Source organism: Pseudophryne corroboree, chromosome 3 (genome assembly GCF_028390025.1).
Source record: "Pseudophryne corroboree isolate aPseCor3 chromosome 3, aPseCor3.hap2, whole genome shotgun sequence".
Lineage (NCBI taxonomy): Eukaryota > Metazoa > Chordata > Amphibia > Anura > Myobatrachidae > Pseudophryne > Pseudophryne corroboree.
Window position 1 is genome coordinate 534,153,443 of NC_086446.1, and position 19,106 is coordinate 534,172,548.

Below are 19,106 nucleotides of genomic sequence, written 5' to 3' on the forward strand. Positions count from 1 at the left end.
GCAGTTAGTACTGCGTTCCCTACCCTGTTGCCGCCATCTTCACACCGGCTCCCCGCTTGCCAGGGGGACTGGTGACTCACTCGCCACCGAAGTCTTCTGGCTCTATAAGAGGGTGGCGGCATGCTGTGGGAGTGAGCGTTCGCCTGGAGTAGCCAACGATCAGCACCCTCAGGAGCTCAGTGTCCTGTCAGCGGAGATAGTGGCTCAGACCCCGCAGGGCGGACACTACTCCCCCCCCTTAGTCCCACGAAGCAGGGAGGCTGTTGTCAGCAGCCTCCCTGTGCCCTGTGTCGTCACTGTCTCTCTCCCTGTCGTCACTTTCTCTCTCCCTGTCGTCACTCTCCCTGTCGTCACTCTCTCTCTCCCTGCCGTCACTGTCTCTCTCTCCCTGTCGTCATTGGCTGCCACTGCTGTCACAATTTCAGCTCATTCAGTGTGCTACAGTGTGAATTTCGGCTCATTCAGTGTGCTATAATGTGAATTTCGGCTCATTCAGTGTGCTATAATGTGAATTTCGGCTCATTCAGTGTGCTATAATGTGAATTTCGGCTCATTCAGTGTGCTACAATGTGAATTTCGTCTCATTCAGTGTGCTACAATGTGAATTTCGTCTCATTCAGTGTGCTACAATGTGAATTTCGTCTCATTCAGTGTGCTACAATGTGAATTTCGTCTCATTCAGTGTGCTACAATGTGAATTTCGTCTCATTCAGTGTGCTACAAGGTGAATTTCGGCTCATTCAGTGTGCTATAATGTGAATTTTGTCTCATTACCGTTTGCTATAATGTGAATTTCGACTCATACCGTGTGCTATATTGTTAATTTTGTCTCATTCTGTGTGCTATAATGTTAATTTCGGCTCATACCGTGTGCTATAATGTGAATTTCGGCTCATTCTGTGTGCTATAATGTGAATTTCGGCTCATTCTGTGTGCTATACTGTGAATTTCGGCTCATACCGTGTGCTATAAAGTGAATTTCGGCTCATTCTGTGTGCTATAATGTGAATTTCGGCTCATTCTGTGTGCTATAATGTGAATTTCGGCTCATTCTTTGTGCTATATTGTGAATTTTGACTCATACCGTGTGCTATAATGTGAATTTCGGCTCATTCTGTGTGCTATAATGTGAATTTCAGCTCATACTGTGTGGTATAATGTGAATTTCCTCTCATTCTGTGTGCTATAATGTGAAAGGGGCACTAGTACTAGGTAGCATAAGGGGTCCTACTATTGTGGTGCATAATGTGAATAAGCGGTATATGGTGTGGTAAACTACACTGAAGGATACGCTTCCTTTTGAGTGGCCACGTCCCCTTCCCTGGAGGCGCTTGCATAATTGCAACCTTCACTTTTCCATACCCCCACTTCAAAATTTCCGCTTCGACCACTGTACATAGGTAAAATATATATAAATACACACACACATATATATTATATATACATGCATGTGCTCCCTATATGAAAGATTCTTTCATATTTACCAGCAAATTGTAATTTTCTTTGTAGTAATTAAAGATGTTATGATTTTAATTTTAGATTTTAGGGCCCCACTGTCTTAAGTACCCCGGGCCCCCCGAAGCCTTAATCCAGCTCTGGTGTAGGGTAATTAATTCGGAAATAGATGTTGAGGTCTCTACAAAACGACTTATTTAAAAAACTGGATATTTGGGCATCTAAATGGAGAATGAGGTTCAGTATAGAAAAATGTAAAGTTATGCACTTTGGGACCAAAAATATAAACATGCAACCTATAAATTAAATGGGGAAAATCTGGGGGAAATGGTAGTTGAAAAGGATTTGGGGGTGCTCACTGATAATAGGCTTAGTAGCAGCACCCAATGGCAAAGTGCAGCAAAGAAGGCAAATAAAGTGTTAGCACGCATAAAACGGGGTACTGAGACAAGGGACGAGAGTGTGATCCTACAACTGTACAAATCATTGGTATGGCCGCACCTGGAATATTGTGTACAGTTCTGGGCACCGCATTATAAAAAAAAGATATCTTGGAACTCAAAAAAAGAGTTCAGAGGCGAGCTACAAAATTGGTTAAAGGGTTAGAGACACTGGAGTATGAAGAAAGGCTTACTAGGTTGAATATGTATACACTAGAAAAGAAGCGACTAAGAGGAGACATTATTAATATTTTCAAATATATAAACGAGCATTACAAGGAGATATTAGGCGATTTGTTTATTAAGAGAACTCTGCAGAGGACACGTGGTCACCCTCTGAGGCTAGAGTAGAGAAAATGTTCTACCCAACGTAGGAAAGGGTTCTCTACAGTAAGTGCCGTAAGGATTTGGAACTCTCTTCTAGAGAAGGTAGTAATGGTGGACTTGGTAAATCCATTTAAAAATGGTTTAGATACATTTCTAACTGAAAGAGATATCTAAGGATATAGTATTTAAAATAATTATATTTTAGGAAGAGCACGAATTATAGTTGATAATTAGTCTTAAAACATCACTTCAGCTGCAACATTATAGTAAATGTAGCTAAATACAGAATTCTACAGAAAGAGTTATAATACAGGTTGAACTCGATGGGCAATTTGGAATCAGCAGCTGCTTCAGGTACCTGGTCATGTAGTGCTTTGAAACTCAGTAAGCCAATCTTGAAGATGATTCACTATTTTACAGGCAGCCAGTGAAGGGAGTAGAGGATGGGTGTTATGTGGCTAGAACGGGGCTGGTTGGTGCAATTCTTTTGCTGGGAGACCAAGGTAGAGGACATTGCAGTAGTCTAATCCAGAGGATACAAATGCATGCATGACTTTTGGCAGATCTGAGGGAATTAAGTGCTTGATTCTGGCTATGTTCCTCAGAGGAAAGAATGAGGATTTGATTGTGGCAGATATTTGATGTTTAAGTGTCAAGCCACCATCCAGGACAATGCCTGGATTGCAATGTGGACGCAATGACTACGGGCATATCTGTACTCTGAAATACCAGTTGGTGTGTTTCTCCATCTGAGTTTGGCTTCCTATGTGAGGCTTTACCAAGTAAACAGCACATATTAATAAAATGTACGCGAAATGAAAGATTACAGCACTTACCCCAGCTGCAAACCCCAAACTGCCATCCAGAATCCGCCTCTGTGGGAGGAAGAAAAAAAGGAACATTAAGTGGATTCAATAATGGACAAATGCTGGCAATTAATATACACAAATTCGAAAGGTATACTGAGTCAATGTTATCCGGATATATCACTAACAGTATTAGTAGCGCAAATAATCTACATTCTAAATAAAAATCAGAAAATAATGAAAAAAAGAATAGTAATCAAATCTAAAATAATTCCTGATTTACAGATATTTTAAAGTTCTTTTGCTACTACCTCATTAACAAGGAGGCAGCAGCAGTAAACACAGCTTATCAATGTATTTGCTGGAAATCATGTAAAAGGTTCAGTTGATTAATATCATAACTCCATCACTTTTGTTTACCTCCAACATAATTAATCGTCGCACATGTGCCGTCAGCAGTGCGTGCATATGCAGCTGATCAGCCCTAGAAACTTATATTGGCGTCCCTGTGTTTTTGTTTATAATACATCCCAATGGTACAGATGTGTCCTCTTACATCTTTGCTGCAGTCACGTCAAACAGCCCTCTTGGCACGCCAGGTTGAGTGAGAATCTTAGTGTCAGGCGTCTTTCTTGCTTCATTTTTGCTGAAAATGGATTTTAGTCACAACACAATGCTGCTAGGACACATAAGGGGACTGTGCTGATTAATTTGATATGTGATACAGGTTGAATATCACATATCCAAATATTATGAAATACGGAATATTTCGAAATACGGAATTTTTTGAGTTAGATAGTGAAACCTTTGTTTTCTGATGACTCAATGTACACAAACTTTGTTTAATACACAAAGTTATTAAAAATATTGTATTAAATGACCTTCAGGCTGTGTGTATAAGGTGTATATGAAACATAAATGAATTGTGTGTACGTACACAAACTTTGTTTAATGTATAAAGTTATTAAAAATATTGGCTAGACTTTGGTCCCATCACCATGATATCTCATTATGGTGTGCATTTATTCCAAAATACGGAAAAATCCGATATCCAAAATACTTCTGGTCCCAAGCATTTTGGATATGGGATACTCAACCTGTACTTTCATTTCTGCTGCGGGGTACACTGGGCTACACAGGGAATAACATTGGGGGTGTAGAGTAGGATCTTGATCCGAGGCACCAACAGGCTCAAAGCTTTGACCTTCTTCCCAGAATGCCTAGCGCCACCTCCTCTATAACCCCGCCTCCGTGCACAGGAGCTCATTTTGTAGTTGGTGCCATGCAGTAAGCAGGCATACAACAGGAGGGCTGCTCTAGCAGCCCTGAGAAGAAGCTTTTTAAGAAAAATGAAGACTTCAAGGGCTGCAGCAGAGGCATTGTCTATGTTAGATGTCAGTCAGACATCTCCTGCTGCAGCTCCATCACCTCCCTCAGCTGCGCTGTATACTCCTGCACCCTGGTTGCCGGGTACTTACAGCGGAGGCTCCGGTTTCCTCCTGTTAGTCACACACACACACCACCGCTTTTCTCCTGGATCTCGTGGCCGCACTTCAGGCAGGAGGTAAGTGGGTACCTGCTTTAAATCGCGATCCCGACCAGAAAAAGGGGTGTTGCTTAATGTGGGAGGGGCACGACCTCGGCCGAGTGGGCATGGCCGAGCGTCACTGACCCGTTTTTGGAATTTTTGAAGCGTGCCCAGCGCTCCCCGAGCAGATGGGCAGTCCCCCGCTCCCCCCCTAGCATTGAGTAGATGCCGTGCGGGTGTGCACGGCATCTACTCAGTGATCACTGGCTGCTTTGCAGAGCAAAGCAGCAAGTGATCAAAGCCTCCCCCAATTGCCCCCCCTGCCCGCGGGACACTGCGACCCGCGGGATAGTGTCCGAATAGCGGGACTGTACCGCTGAAATCGGGAAAGTTGGGAGGTATGCATGTCTGCTGACAGTGTTCGTTAAGAAAGGGTGCATTTAGTCAGGGTTATTTAGCACAAGTACCCTGTGATATAACAATGCACAGTAAAGATTGGATGTATATCTATCGACTGTATAGCTATACTTAGTATTACTCTGTATTGCTAGTCCAGTGCAGTTTTATTGCATGTCATAATTTCTGCATTGTAAACTGTGACTAAGTGTGTGTGCATATAGATGCTGTGTGACCTCCATTTCGTGTCTCTCACTCAGATTGCCATCCCTATATTCTATAACCTGAGGGGGCTAAATGCATCAGGTTTATTCTATTATATAGGTGTTTCACAAGATATACTTTTTGGGTATTTTTCTCTGTGAATTTCAGTCACATATACCTCTTGAATTCCCTGTTTGTGCTAATACACTGCACAGGGGGGTTCTTGTCAGGTACATTGCTGCTGATATTGTACTAGGTCGCCTTGTATTGAGCTTTCAGATATGTCAGCTACAAGGGGCGACGGGGCTGGGTCTGGTCCCACATTGCGTGGTGGTGACACTGCAGACACATTTGAGGAAAACACAGCAGCTGAGGGTTATGGTTCCTGAGGTTCCTGGGACAGTTGCAATGGGGGTTCACAATGACCCAACTTGGACAACTTTCTCCGCGCTTTTGAACACGCCAGTAACTAGATTTGCACCCCCTATGGGACCTCCTGTGCCAGTACAACCGCTTATGGTCCCTGCGGTTAACCCGCCATGGGCAGATCAGCTGTCCGCTCACTTACAGCAACTGAACCAATCACTGACTACACAGAAGTCTAACCCTCGCCCTGCCTAAGACCAAGAGGTCCTCCAAGCGGGCCATTACTTCCTCACAATCCACCAACATCCCAGACACCTCGCCTGATGAGGATGGCGTATATACTGGCCCTGATGCTTCTGATGGGGAGTCTCTCTCACAGGTGGATGTCCCTGACTTGCTGGAGGCTAATTCTCCAAATTACCGATGAACCTGAGCCTGATGTTGCCCCTAAGAAACCGGACAGGTTTAAACGTCAAAATGGTTAAACAGGTTTTAACTCATTCTGACCATTTAGTTGACATACGTCTGGAATCCTGGGAAAATCCAGGAAAGAAATTTCCGCCTCATAAGAAGTTGCTGGCTCGCTACACCCTTGCGGCGGAGATAAGTAAAAATTGGGAGACACCCCCGCCAGTGGATTCGCAAGTGGCGCGGCTGGTGGTATCCTCAGCTCTGCCTGTCACTACCGTCACCTCGCTGAAGGAACCGACGGATAAGCCTGTGGAGAGTTGTTTAAAGGCGATTTACACCCTAATTGGTGCTTCGCATAGGCCCATCATTGCAGCAAAATGGGCTGCAGAGGCTGTTGAAGCGTGGGCTCAGGAGCTGGAGACGGAGCTGCCTTCCAACGCTTCTGATCATGCCAGACAATGTTTGTCGTATATTATCACAGCTTCTTATTACATTAAGGAGGTGGCTTCTGATGCCAGTATTCTGGCAGCCAAGGCTTCTACTACTTCCATATTGGCTCGCCGGATTCTCTGGTTGCGATCCTGGTCTGTGGATCTGGACTCTAAGAAAACCCTGAAGGCACTCTCTTTTAAGGGAGACATTCTTTTTGGAGAAGACCTCAACAAGATAGTGGCTGACTTAGCTTCGGCTAAAACAGCATGTCTGCCTAGTATTGCTCCTTCGGTGCCGAAGGCTAAGAGTACTTCCTTTCGCTCCTTTCATCCTTCAGGTAAAGCAAAAAGGTCATGCGTACCCAAAACAGGTTTGCAATTCCAAGCCCAATAAGCCCAAACCCAAACGGGCCTGGGCTGCCAGTCAACCTGCTTCCAAAACTGACAAGCCTGCCGTATGACGGGGCGGGCCTCCCTCTGGGGTTCCCAGGGTGGGGGGGCCGACTTCTAGGGTATACCCAGGAATGGTTGAAGACCACTTCCGATGCCTGGGTACGGGAAGTCATCACTCGAGATTACGCCATATCCTTCAAAAATCATCCCCCTTATCGATTTTGCCTGACAGATGTCCCTTCGGATCAGGTGAAGGCAAAAACTCTTTAATCGGTAGTACAGTCCCTCCTAGACACAGGAGTGGTAGTACAGGTGCCTCTGGCTCACGGAGGAGAGGGGTACTATTCACCGCTGTTCCTAGTCCCGAAACCAAATGGGTCTTCCCGGCCCATTCTCAACCTCAAGTCCTTGAACAAATTTGTGGGGGGCTCCAAGTTTCGTATGGAAACTCTTTGCTCTATTGTTCTGGCCTTGGAACCTGGGGACTATATGGTCTCCCTGGACATACAGGATGCTTACCTGCACATACCTATTGCAATGCCGCATCAGCAGTACCCGAGGTTTGCGGTTGGCAACCTCCATTACCAATTTCGGGCGTTACCTTTTGGTTTGACCACGGCTCCGCGAGTCTTCACCAAGGTCATGGAGGTAATGACGGCTATACTCCGCCGTTGAGGGATCAGGATCCTGCCGTATCTGGACGACTTGTTGATCCTGGCGGTCTAATGGTGTCGGCTTTCTACATGGTGGAGTATTCTCAAATCCATTCCCGCCCTCTGCAGAAGCTGATTCTGGCCAAATGGGACAGCCTGCCTTAACGGATCAGGTCTCAAATGATCTCCTTGTCTCCGGAGGTCCTTCTTTCACTGAGCTGGTGGCTTCACGACCAATGATTGAGCAGGGGTCATCCCTTCTGGATCTCCAACTGGGTCCTTCTGACGACTGATGCCAGTCTGAGAGATTGGGGCACAGTGTTGGAGCAACACTCTTTTCAGGGTCAGTGAACCAGGGAGGAATCTCTCCTCCCGATAAACATTCTGGAACTGCGGGCGGTGTTCAATGCTCTGAACCTGGCCCAACATTTAATACAAAACAGACCTGTTCAAGTACAGTCGGACAACGCCACCACAGTGGCGCACATAAATCATCAAGGCAGCACTCGAAGCCGCATAGCAATGAGGGAGTATCAAGAATTCTTCAGTGGGCAGAGCGCCATCTGCCAGCCATATCAGCAGTGTTCATTCCGGGGGTTCTAAACTGGGAAGTGGACTTCCTCAGTCATCAGGACGTACATGCCGGAGAGTGGAGCCTCTATCCAGAAGTGTTTCAACTCCTCGTGCACAAGTGGGGCCTTCCAGATGTGGACCTGATGGAGTCTCGACACAAATCACAAGGTTCCGGTCTTCGGAGCAAGGACAAGAGATCCTCAAGCAGCGTTCGTGGACGTGCTGGCAATTCCATGGAACTTTTCGGCTGTCGTATGTGTTCCCTTCGGTGTCACTCATGCCCAGAGTAATAAGGAAGTTTAAGCAAGAAAGAGGAATCCTACTTCTGATCGCTCCCGCGTGGCCCAGATGGCATTGGTTCTCAGACCTTCAGGGTCTTTTGATAGAGCGTCCACTTCTACTTCCACAGCGCCCAGATCTCCTGGTTCAGAGTCCCAGTGTATATCAGGATTTAGCCCGGCTGGCTTTCACGGCGTGGCTCTTGAAGCTTCCGTCTTGAGGGCCAAAAGAATTTCTGAGGCGGTCATTCAAACCATGTTGAAGGCCCGAAAACCAGCTTCTGCTCGGATTTATCAAAGGGTCTGGAATTCTTACTTTGCTTGGTGCGCCTCTAACAATTATGACGCTTCAAAGTTTAGTACGGCCAAACTTTTGGCCTTTCTACAACAATGCCTGGACTTGGGCCTTCGTCTGGCCTCCATCAAGGTTCATATTTCTGCCTTGTCGGTTTGGTTCCAGAGAAAAATTTGCGACTTTACCTGATGTTCATATGTTCCCTCAGGGTGTGTTGTGGATTCAACCTCCTTATGTCCCGCCTGTGGCTCCTTGGGACTTGACTGTGGTTCTGGAGGCGCTGCAAGGGTCTCCCTTTGAGCCCCATGAATCAGCAGACCTTAAGTAGCTTTCTCTTAAGGTGTTGTTTCGGCTTGCTATTGCCACTGCTAGACGAGTGTCCAATTTGGGTGCCTTGTCCTGTAGGTTACCTTATCGGATTTTTTACAGTGCGGTTCTTAGAACACGGTCCGGATATTGACCTAAGGTGGTGTCTTCTTCCACCTTAATCAAGAGATCGTGGTTCTGGCCTTTGCATCTCCTGAATTGTCTTCCCAAGAGCGGTCTCTGGATGTGGTACGGGCTCTCCGTATCTTCGTGAAGAGGACAGCTCCTATCAGGAAGTCTGATTCTCTCTTTGTACGGTTTGGTTTTCACAAACGTGGCTGGCCTGCTCACAAGCAGACCCTGGCCAGATGGATTAGAATGGTGATTGCACATGCTTATGTACAGGCCGGTCGTCCAGCTCCTGCTAATATAAAGGCTCATTCTACTCGGCCTGTTGGACCTTCTTTGGTGGCCCGCTGTGGTGCGACCCTTGAACAATTGTGCAAGGCGGCTACGTGGTCCTCAGTGAACATGTTCATAAGGTTCTATGCCTTAGATACATCCACCTCCCAGGATGCTTCCTTTGGACGTCGGGTTCTTGTGCCCGCTACAGTGCGTCCCCTCCCAAAAGGAACTGCTTTAGGACATCCCCAATGTCCTTCCCTGTGGAGCCCAGTGTACCCCGCAGCAGAAAACTAGGTTTATGGTTAAAACTTACCGTTGTTAAATCTCTTTCTGCGAGGTACACTGGGCTCCACAGGGCGCCCGCACTGACACACGTAGCTTCTTTGGGTTGGTATGGCATTAGCCACGGACACTTTCTCCTGTCGTGAGAATGCGGTGTATGTGGCTACTAACAGTTGTCTTTTTTGCCTGCTACTGCATTGGACTAGTTAACAAAAACTAAGCTCCTGTGCACGGAGGCAGGGTTATAGAGGAGGCGGCGCTAGGCATTCTGGGAAGAAGGTCAAAGCTTTGAGCCTGTTGGTGCCTCGGATCAAGATCCTACTCTACACCCCCCAATGTCATTCCCTGTGGAGCCCAGTGTACCTCGCAGAAAGAGATTTAACAACGGTAAGTTCTTACCATAAATATCGTTATCTGTTTGCAAGTGAGTTGCTGAATCTGTATATGAAGTGCTACAATGTAGCAGCTGCAGCTTTTATCCAATGGGTGTATAAAAGATAGTGTCTACTTAGACAGTCAATAGGTAGACACCATATGTTAGACGGAAATTAGGTCGACAGGGTCAAAAGGTCGACAGGGTCAAAAGGTCGCCACGAAAATGGTCGACATAAAAAAGGTAGACACCATGTTTTTTGCATTTTTGTGGTTTATGTGGATAGTTTTGTCATGTGGGTCCCCCAATTGCAGAATGGCATACACGCACCACGCTTTGGGCCCGGTGGCTCGCCACAAGGTTTATAACCAACTCTATGCCGACATGGATAGAGAAGGTATGAAATAGTCCAAAAACAATGTTAAATTTTAAAAAACACATTTGTCCTTTTTTATGTCGACCATTTTCATGTCGACCTTTTGACCCTGTCGACCTTTTGTACTGTCTACCTTTTTCATGTTGACCTTTTGACCCCGTCGACCTAATAATGTCTAACATATGGTGTCTGCCTATTGACTGTCTAACTAGACACTGTCTATCTATCAACCGGATACCTAATCCAATACAAGTTTCCTTGTGCTCCATATACAGACTCTGTCACACACAATATACAAGTGTCATCCTAGTCACACTGGGTTGTGACTAAGCCGCATTTTTGTAAAAAAAAAATGCCTGATTTTAGCAGAGTTGCACGGGACCTGGTGGCTCACTCATGTCAGGCATCTCATACTGCATGGTGTATTGAGCCTAGATGTACGAGGACGCATCTGTACTTAACTTACTATTGTCACAATACGAAAATTAAAATTATCAGGTGTAAAATCCGATAATTAATAAATGCGTCTCTGTCATTTATGACCATTTGATGAAGCTACAGTACATGAAACCTTCTATGTAAAAAAAAAAATACAATTTTTACTTGCCATTACCTAAGTTCTCACAAGGGGGTAAATTTACTAAGATGGGAGTTCTATTTAAAATGGGATGTTGCCCATAGCAACCAATCAGATTCTATTTCTCATTTATCTAGCACGTTCTAGAAGATCATACCTGGAATCTGATTGGTAACTATGGGCAACATCCCATCTTAAATAAAACTCCCATCTTAGTAAATTTACCCCAAGGTGCCTGTAAATATCTGATAGAAATCTTGCACAGGAAAGCCTATGAAGTCTATGCAATAGATACAAAATATTTATATTATAGTGTAACAATCCAAACAGCCTCCCTATTTGTTAATACTTAAATACAGGACATGAGAGATCCTATTTACTCTTCCTTTGATGAAGCCACAATATAAAAATTTGCTGAGAACAATGGTTTTTGTCCTAAAGGGCCCCATACACTAGGACGATAATGCCCGATTTCGGGCATTCAGCCCAGTATATCGGGTGAAATTGGGCATTTTGGAGGTTTTTCCGATCCAATGTGTGTTCCCGTGAGCATCGGATCGGATCCTCCAGACTGAATATGCAGCACATTCAATCATGTCCGACCCCGCAGGCATGGCTGGGATCGCCCAAGATACATCGTATGCAAAAGGACAGCATACGATGTATCCTGGGCGATCCTGCCCCCTCGGGAGGCTGCCGGGGTGATCGCCTGCGACATGTCAGATGGACATGTCGCGTAAGTGTATGGGGCCCTTAAGGCACGGTCACCTCCCAGGCCTGAAGTATCTGCATTTGTGTAAAAGTTTACAAACATGAAAGTCACTGCCATGATTTAAAGATGGCTGCCTTTTGTAAAAGGAAGCAAATAAAAGATAAAATTGAATACGTTTTTCATTATTGGCGTATACTGTATGCGTGATCACTGACTTTTTTTTTTATATGGTCAAGCAACCTGTGTTGGAGCACTTCATATGGATTGGCCCAAATCTATGGAAACGACAACAGAAACAACTGTCTGTATATTTTCTGCACATAATTTGGAGCAGTCTACAAATTCCATGCACTCAGGAAAGATATCCTAAATGTGACATTATCTGTCCTTCCCCTCCATTCCAATTCCACATATTAACACTAAACACTAGAGATGAGCATGTTCGGTTCCCTGACCCATCTCCCCCCCCCCCACCCCGAGCTTCACTACCTGAGCCCAGATCAGAGTCCGGCTCAGGTTTTCCCAGAAACCAGAACGAAGCAAAGCGTCATCATCCCACTGTCGGATTCTCGCGAGGTTTGGATTCCACATAAGGAGCTGCGCGTTGCCGCCATTTTCACTCCGGCATTGGAGAGTGTAGCGAGAGGACGTGTCTCCATCCTCAGTGTCTGTGCGGGAGGGAAAGTGGGGGATGCGATTCCAGTGCTGTCTTGTGCTGCTCAGTCTAGTCCCAGTGGTGGTGTCCTCTGTTGCCATATGTCCAGTATAGCTGTATAAGTCCAGTGCAGTGGTGCTGTGTTGTCCTGCATCAGTCCAGTCACAGTGGTGGCGTCCTCTGCTGCCATATGTCCAGTGCTGCTGTTTAAGTACAGTCCAGTGGTGCTGTGTTGTGCTGCATCAGTCCAGTGGTGTGTTGTCCTGCATCAGTCCAGTCACAGTGGTGGCGTCCTCTGCTGCCATATGTCCAGTTCTGCTGTTTAAGTCCAGTCCATTGCAGTGGTGCTGTGTTGTCCTGCATCAGTCCAGTGGTAGTGTCCCTGTGCTGCTGTAGAAGTCCAGTGGTACTGGCGTATAATTCCAGTGGTACTGGCGTATAAATCCAGTTCAGTGGTACTGCCGTATAAGTCCAGTGGTAATGACGTATAAGTCCAGGGGTACTGGCGTATAAGTCCAGTCCAGTGGTGCTGTCTTGTACTGCATCAGTCCAGTGGTGGTGTCTTGTGCTGTATATTATTTACTCCAAATAAGGGGTTATTAATATTTAATCCAAATAATTTTTACAGGGTTTGCCCTGTGTGGTGTAGAGGTACGCTCTCCTTTGCTGCATTTTGTTATATAACTCCAGAAAAATAATGGAGAACAAAAATTTGGAGGATAAAATAGGGAAAGATCAAGAACCACTTCTTCCTACTGCTGCTGCTGCTGTTGTTTCTGCTGGGAGTCGATTGTCATCCCAGAGGGGAAGTCGGAAGACCACTTGTACTACCTCAACTAAGCTAATGACTGTCCAACGTCCTTTGCGAGGAAGATGAAATATGGCAGCAGTCAACCTGTTGCAAAGCGGATAACTGAGGCCTTGACAGCTATACAAGGGGGGGGGGGGGGAGTTGCAGGCTATGAGCTTACCCACCGCGCCAAGGTAGTGTTAGGGACTTACCCAATGACCTACCTTTGGTGCGGTGGGTAAGCTCATAACCCTGGCCAGGGTTATGCTAAATGCCTTTAGTTATTACAGGTTGAGCTAGTGTGATAGTGCACCTGCAACTTTTTTCCCCCTTGTATACTGTATTAAGTCTCAAGTAAAGTAGCACCTCATTACTTAATTAAGGTGCGCAAACTAGGGCACCTCTTCTTTCGCCTTGACAGCTATGCTGGTGTTAGACATGTGTCCGGATTCCACCATTAGTGCAGTGGGATTGTAGTGCCAACCCTAGATGGGCCAGGTGTTTGTGCCGCACACTTGTGTCGCTTAGCTTAGTCATACAGCTACCTCATTGCACCTCTTTTACTTCTTTGCATGATGTGCTGTTTGGGGACTATTTTTTTTTAAGTGCCATCCTGTCTGCCACTGCAGTGCCACTCCTAGATGGGCTAGGTGTTTGTGCCGCACACTTGTGTCGTTTAGCTTAGTCATACAGCCACCTCGGTGCAACCTTTTGGCCTAAAAACAATATTGTGAGGTGTTCTGAATAGACTGGAAATGAGTGTTATTGAGGTTAGTAATACTGTAGGATCAAAATTACCCCCAAATTCAGTGATTTTAGCTGTTTTTATGTTTTTTTTCAAAAATCATCCAGATTCAAAACCAAAACACAAAGGGTGGTTTTGGCAAAACCAATCCAGATCCAAAACACGAGCATGGAACCAGAACCAAAACACGAAAAAGTGCCCACCGCACATCTCTACTAAACACACAAATAAACAGATTTTGTTGTCACATGCCAAATAGCCTAATCGTGGAAGAAGCCTCATCTGCCTTCCCTAATTATGATTTTCAACTGTTTGTGGCATCTAAGCAAGACAGAACATATAAGAGGTATTTTGAAGAAATCCACCAACACCTTTCATAACGTCTGGGATCCCTGGTCCTCATTTCATAAATCAGCTCTTACTCTATTTATAACCTAGCACCACTCCCTCATTAACCCATTCTAAACCAATTATTTCAATCAGAGTTAACTATCCATCCCTCCTCCCACCTCCTTACCATTTAGAATTTACACTCTAATCCCACTTGTACTTATTATTAATTATTTTTTTTACTACAATCATCTATTGCATTTATTGTTATTAGCAATTTATTTAAATGTTGGAAATGTGCAAGTCATACAATGGTTCTAACATTACAAATATACATATTCTTACTACACGGATACCCATACTTTTGCCAGTGTGTCAGTCTGTGACGGTGCATAGGTCCTTACTAGGACTGCCACTGTTGTCTTGTTTAGGTACTTAGTCGTCTTTTTCCTGTGTTTATTTAAACACCTTCCAGTTTCTACTTCAATTGCTCACTTCTATTCTTATTTCTCTCTCAGATCGTGGCTAGACATAGTGATAAATGATGAGGAGTGCAGAAAATAAAAAAAGGGGCTAATTTATTGAAATGGTGCAATGTGCACAAATGTGCTTTAACCTAAAACCAAAAGATCGAACATGGTGTATGTAACAAATAAATAAGCCAACAGGTCATGAACAAGAAGACCCTTAGGTATTACTGACAGCACAGTGTACAGATACAGACTGCCAGGTCACAGTATACTGTTTACTAGACATAGAAAAAAGTAATTATGAAAAATACAAGTAAAAGGAAAAAATAAGGATAACCCGTCTTTAAACTGTCTGTATGTGATAAATGGGCATCCTAAGCTGTACATTCAGAGTAAGGAATCAGTTTGTACGGTGTAAAGAATTTGGCCAAATTGGAATAGTGCTAAAATCATTAAATATACTGCTGTATTCTGGATTCATTGCAGTCTTAATCTATTTCTCTGCCGCTTTGCTGCTTCAGAGAGGCTTCAAATTCTAGAGCATCCATTTATGAAACATCATTCCCCTTAGGTATCAGCAACAGAGGGTTAACTGAACAGTACCGTCATCCGACGGTTTATAAGCCCGGGTGTCAGAAAGAGAATTAGTCGCCAATGTCAACTAAATTATTGTGCTGCCAATATCTCTCTGCTCAGTCTTGTCACTTTATATCAGAACAATGTGGATCTTGGATTTCTACAGACAAGCGGCAGGTTCTCCACAAAGCTCCCGGATAATGCAAGACACATCCCCTCCCATGTCATCTGCAGAGTGATAACCCTTCTCCATCAATTCCTTAGTGGCACTAGCATTTATCTTAGGCTGACTGGGAGAATAATATTACACATATTACAGACTGGATAAGCAGCATGAAGTACAAATTTATTTTCTTTTATGATCCGTGTCAAATGGAATCAAACATTGCTTCTGTAAATCCTTTGCATGGAATGTATAAACCAAAAAGAGTGTGTGTGTTAGTTATGTAACAGCAATATCTATATAAAAGGCCTTTAAAATTTGAATAACTTCTCTCATACAAATCAATTATACCAGTTAATGCTCTCTTTACAGTATATGACAGTTCTGAAAAGGAGAACATGTAAACTACTCACAAATTCAATAATTTTAGGAAAGTGCAGGTTACAGCACACAGTCACCTATACGCAGTGGAGGCAGTAATTTTGTGGGTTAGACCGATATTATTTATATACAGTATGTGGCTGGACCAGTACCTCAGTCATATTAATCCACGGACATTTGCTAGTAAGCTGACAGGCTGTGGCTCATGAATTGGTTCATACCACAAACTGTTTTCCTCCACTGTGTGTAGGTAATGGGTGACCTTTACCGTTACAAGACATTTGATCTGCACAATTAAAATGGATATCACGGAACTGATGCAACAAACTGAAAGATACATCTTGTTTGGAAATGGAGTTTGAGCTTCAGCAATTACCATAAATTTCGGACCTCTTGTCTGAAATAAAATCATCCCTTTTCCGGGGCTAGTTTTTTTGTCACAAGACATTTAAATTGTTTATATTTTCTGAAACAAAAAACACCCCCGCAGAAGATTGAAATTGCCCGACTTTGTTCATGTCAGTAATAGTAAGTTACACATGTTGGGAGTCGTAACGCAAAAAATGTGTGGTAAGCCTGTTTAAGGGCATAGAGTACAAAATTACCTTGATAAATGCACTCACATTTACTAGGAACAGTAGACTTGCTGGAGATGCAAACCTTGTTACCTTGAACAAGACAATTTGGTCCCTGGGCAACAAAATCTAATCTGCAAATTTGACTGGACATAACAGCGCTGCTGACTAACTCTGCATACAGCAACACTTAATACTGAATTATGCTACAAAACAATGAAGTTGGCCAACTACTAATATAGCTACCATATCATTATTTACACTAATGCACGTTATTTCAGGAATATTCATTTATTGCAATCATTTACAATATGTCAACATTAGGAATGTAAATATTTTATTGTGGTTTTGTGACTATTTTCTGGCTCTCCACTTGCATGCTACCAGTGCATCCTGCTAAGTAACAGCTTCTGCCCCACTGGAGTTAATGCATGGATTCTGTGGCTCACTATGGTTAGGGAAAGTGCCAGCATACCAGCAATTCCATGGGGATTTGGAATACAAGAAAAAGGGAATAAGTCTGGTGATACTGTATATGGAGCAATTTAAGAGCGCACAGCTGCACAATAGCAGCACAGACTGAATTATTCATGGAACTGCAAAGAATGTATGGCTATGCAGGAATGTACTCAGATGTACAGGACACATCAATTAGTACTTTCATAGATAGAAGGTAATTAAACTTATTTGACTACATGCAGGTTTAACAATCAGCGGGATTACAGTATGTGGTCAAAAATATGAACTGTCAAATTAGGTAAAAAGCTTGTAATAACTTTGTAGGGAGCTAAGCAAGGATTACGGATAAGCAAATCTACTTTCATTTCTGTTCAAATAAAGCATAAAAATGTATCTTGCAACAGTGCAAATCATGACGATTTGATGGCATTTGAAAATATGTGTAAGATAGAAATAATATGACAGCAGATAATAACCACTTGCCCATCTGGTCTGCCCATGTACATAAACACACTTATATACTATGGCAATGGTTCTCAAACTTTTTTGAATCATGGCACCCTAGACTATCAGAATTTATATCATGGCACCCCTAGGCCAAAAGTTTCTTACTGAGAAAATTTATAAATAATAAGATTTTACTCACCGGTAAATCTATTTCTCGTAGTCCGTAGTGGATGCTGGGAACTCCGTAAGGACCATGGGGAATAGCGGCTCCGCAGGAGACTGGGCACAACTAAGAAAGATTTAGGACTACCTGGTGTGCACTGGCTCCTCCCTCTATGCCCCTCCTCCAGAACTCAGTTAGGAAACTGTGCCCGGAAGAGCTGACACAATAAGGAAATGCTTTTGGAATCCCGGGTAAGACTCATACCAGCCACACCAATCACACCGTACAACTCGTGATACTATACCCAGTTAACAGTATGAATAACAACTGAGCCTCACGAACAGATGGCTCATAACAATAACCCTTTAGTTAGGCAATAACTATATACAAGTATTGCAGACAATCCGCACTTGGGATGGGCGCCCAGCATCCACTACGGACTACGAGAAATAGATTTACCGGTGAGTAAAATATTATTTTCTCTGACGTCCTAGTGGATGCTGGGAACTCCGTAAGGACCATGGGGATTATACCAAAGCTCCCAAACGGGCGGGAGAGTGCGGATGACTCTGCAGCATCGAATGAGCAAACTCAAGGTCCTCCTCAGCCAGGGTATCAAACTTGTAGAATTTAGCAAAAGTGTTTGAACCCGACCAAGTAGCAGCTCGGCAAAGTTGTAAAGCCGAGACCCCTCGGGCAGCAGCCCAAGAAGAGCCCACTTTCCTCGTGGAATGGGCTTTTACAGATTTAGGATGCGGCAGTCCAGCCGCAGAATGTGCAAGTTGAATCGTACTACAGATCCAGCGAGCAATAGACTGCTTTGAAGCAGGAGCACCCAGCTTGTCGGGCGCATACAGGATAAATAGCGAGTCAGTTTTCCTGACTACAGCCGTCCTGGAAACATAGATTTTCAGGGCTCTGACTACGTCCAGCAACTTGGAATCCTCCAAGTCCTTAGTAGCCGCAGGCACCACAATAGGTTGGTTCAAATGAAAAGCTGATACCACCTTAGGAAGAAATTGGGGACGAGTCCTCAATTCCGCCCTATCCATATGGAAAATCAGATAAGGGCTTTTACATGACAAAGCCGCCAATTCTGACACACGCCTGGCCGAAGCCAAGGCCAACAGCATGACCACTTTCCACGTGAGATATTTTAGTTCCACGGTTTTAAGTGGCTCAAACCAATGTGACTTAAGGAAATTCAACACCACGTTGAGATCCCAAGGTGCCACTGGAGGCACAAAAGGGGGCTGAATATGCAGCACTCCTTTAACAAACGTCTGAACTTCAGGCAGTGAAGCCAGTTCTTTTTGGAAGAAAATCGACAGAGCCGAAATCTGGACCTTAATGGAACCCAATTTTAGGCCCATAGTCACCCCTGACTGTAGGAAGTGCAGAAATCGACCCAGCTGAAATTCCTCCGTTGGGGCCCTTCTGGCCTCACACCACGCAACATATTTTCGCCATATGCGGTGATAATGGTTTGCGGTCACCTCCTTCCTAGCTTTAATCAGCGTAGGGATGACTTCCTCCGGAATGCCCTTTTCCTTCAGGATCCGGCGTTCAACCGCCATGCCATCAAACGCAGCCACGGTAAGTCTTGGAACAGACAGGGTCCCTGCAGCAGCAGGTCCTGTCTGAGCGGCAGAGGCCATGGGTCCTCTGAGATCATTTCTTGAAGTTCTGGGTACCAAGCTCTTCTTGGCCAATCCGGAACCACAAGTATAGTTCTTACTCCTCTCCTTCTTATTATTCTCAGTAC

At 44.4% G+C, this 19,106-nt stretch overlaps 1 protein-coding gene across 8 annotated transcripts in view; it reads right to left on the bottom strand.

The window, feature by feature from the left end:
- Positions 1-19,106, bottom strand: part of SLC39A11 (solute carrier family 39 member 11) — a 1,124,245-nt gene that overhangs the window by 888,302 nt on the left and 216,837 nt on the right. For all 8 annotated transcript variants that reach the window (XM_063961150.1, XM_063961149.1, XM_063961147.1 and 5 more), the window contains exon 3: positions 3,059-3,097. In XM_063961150.1, coding sequence (XP_063817220.1) covers positions 3,059-3,097 — 39 coding nt within the window. The remainder of the gene's footprint in view (positions 1-3,058; positions 3,098-19,106) is intronic.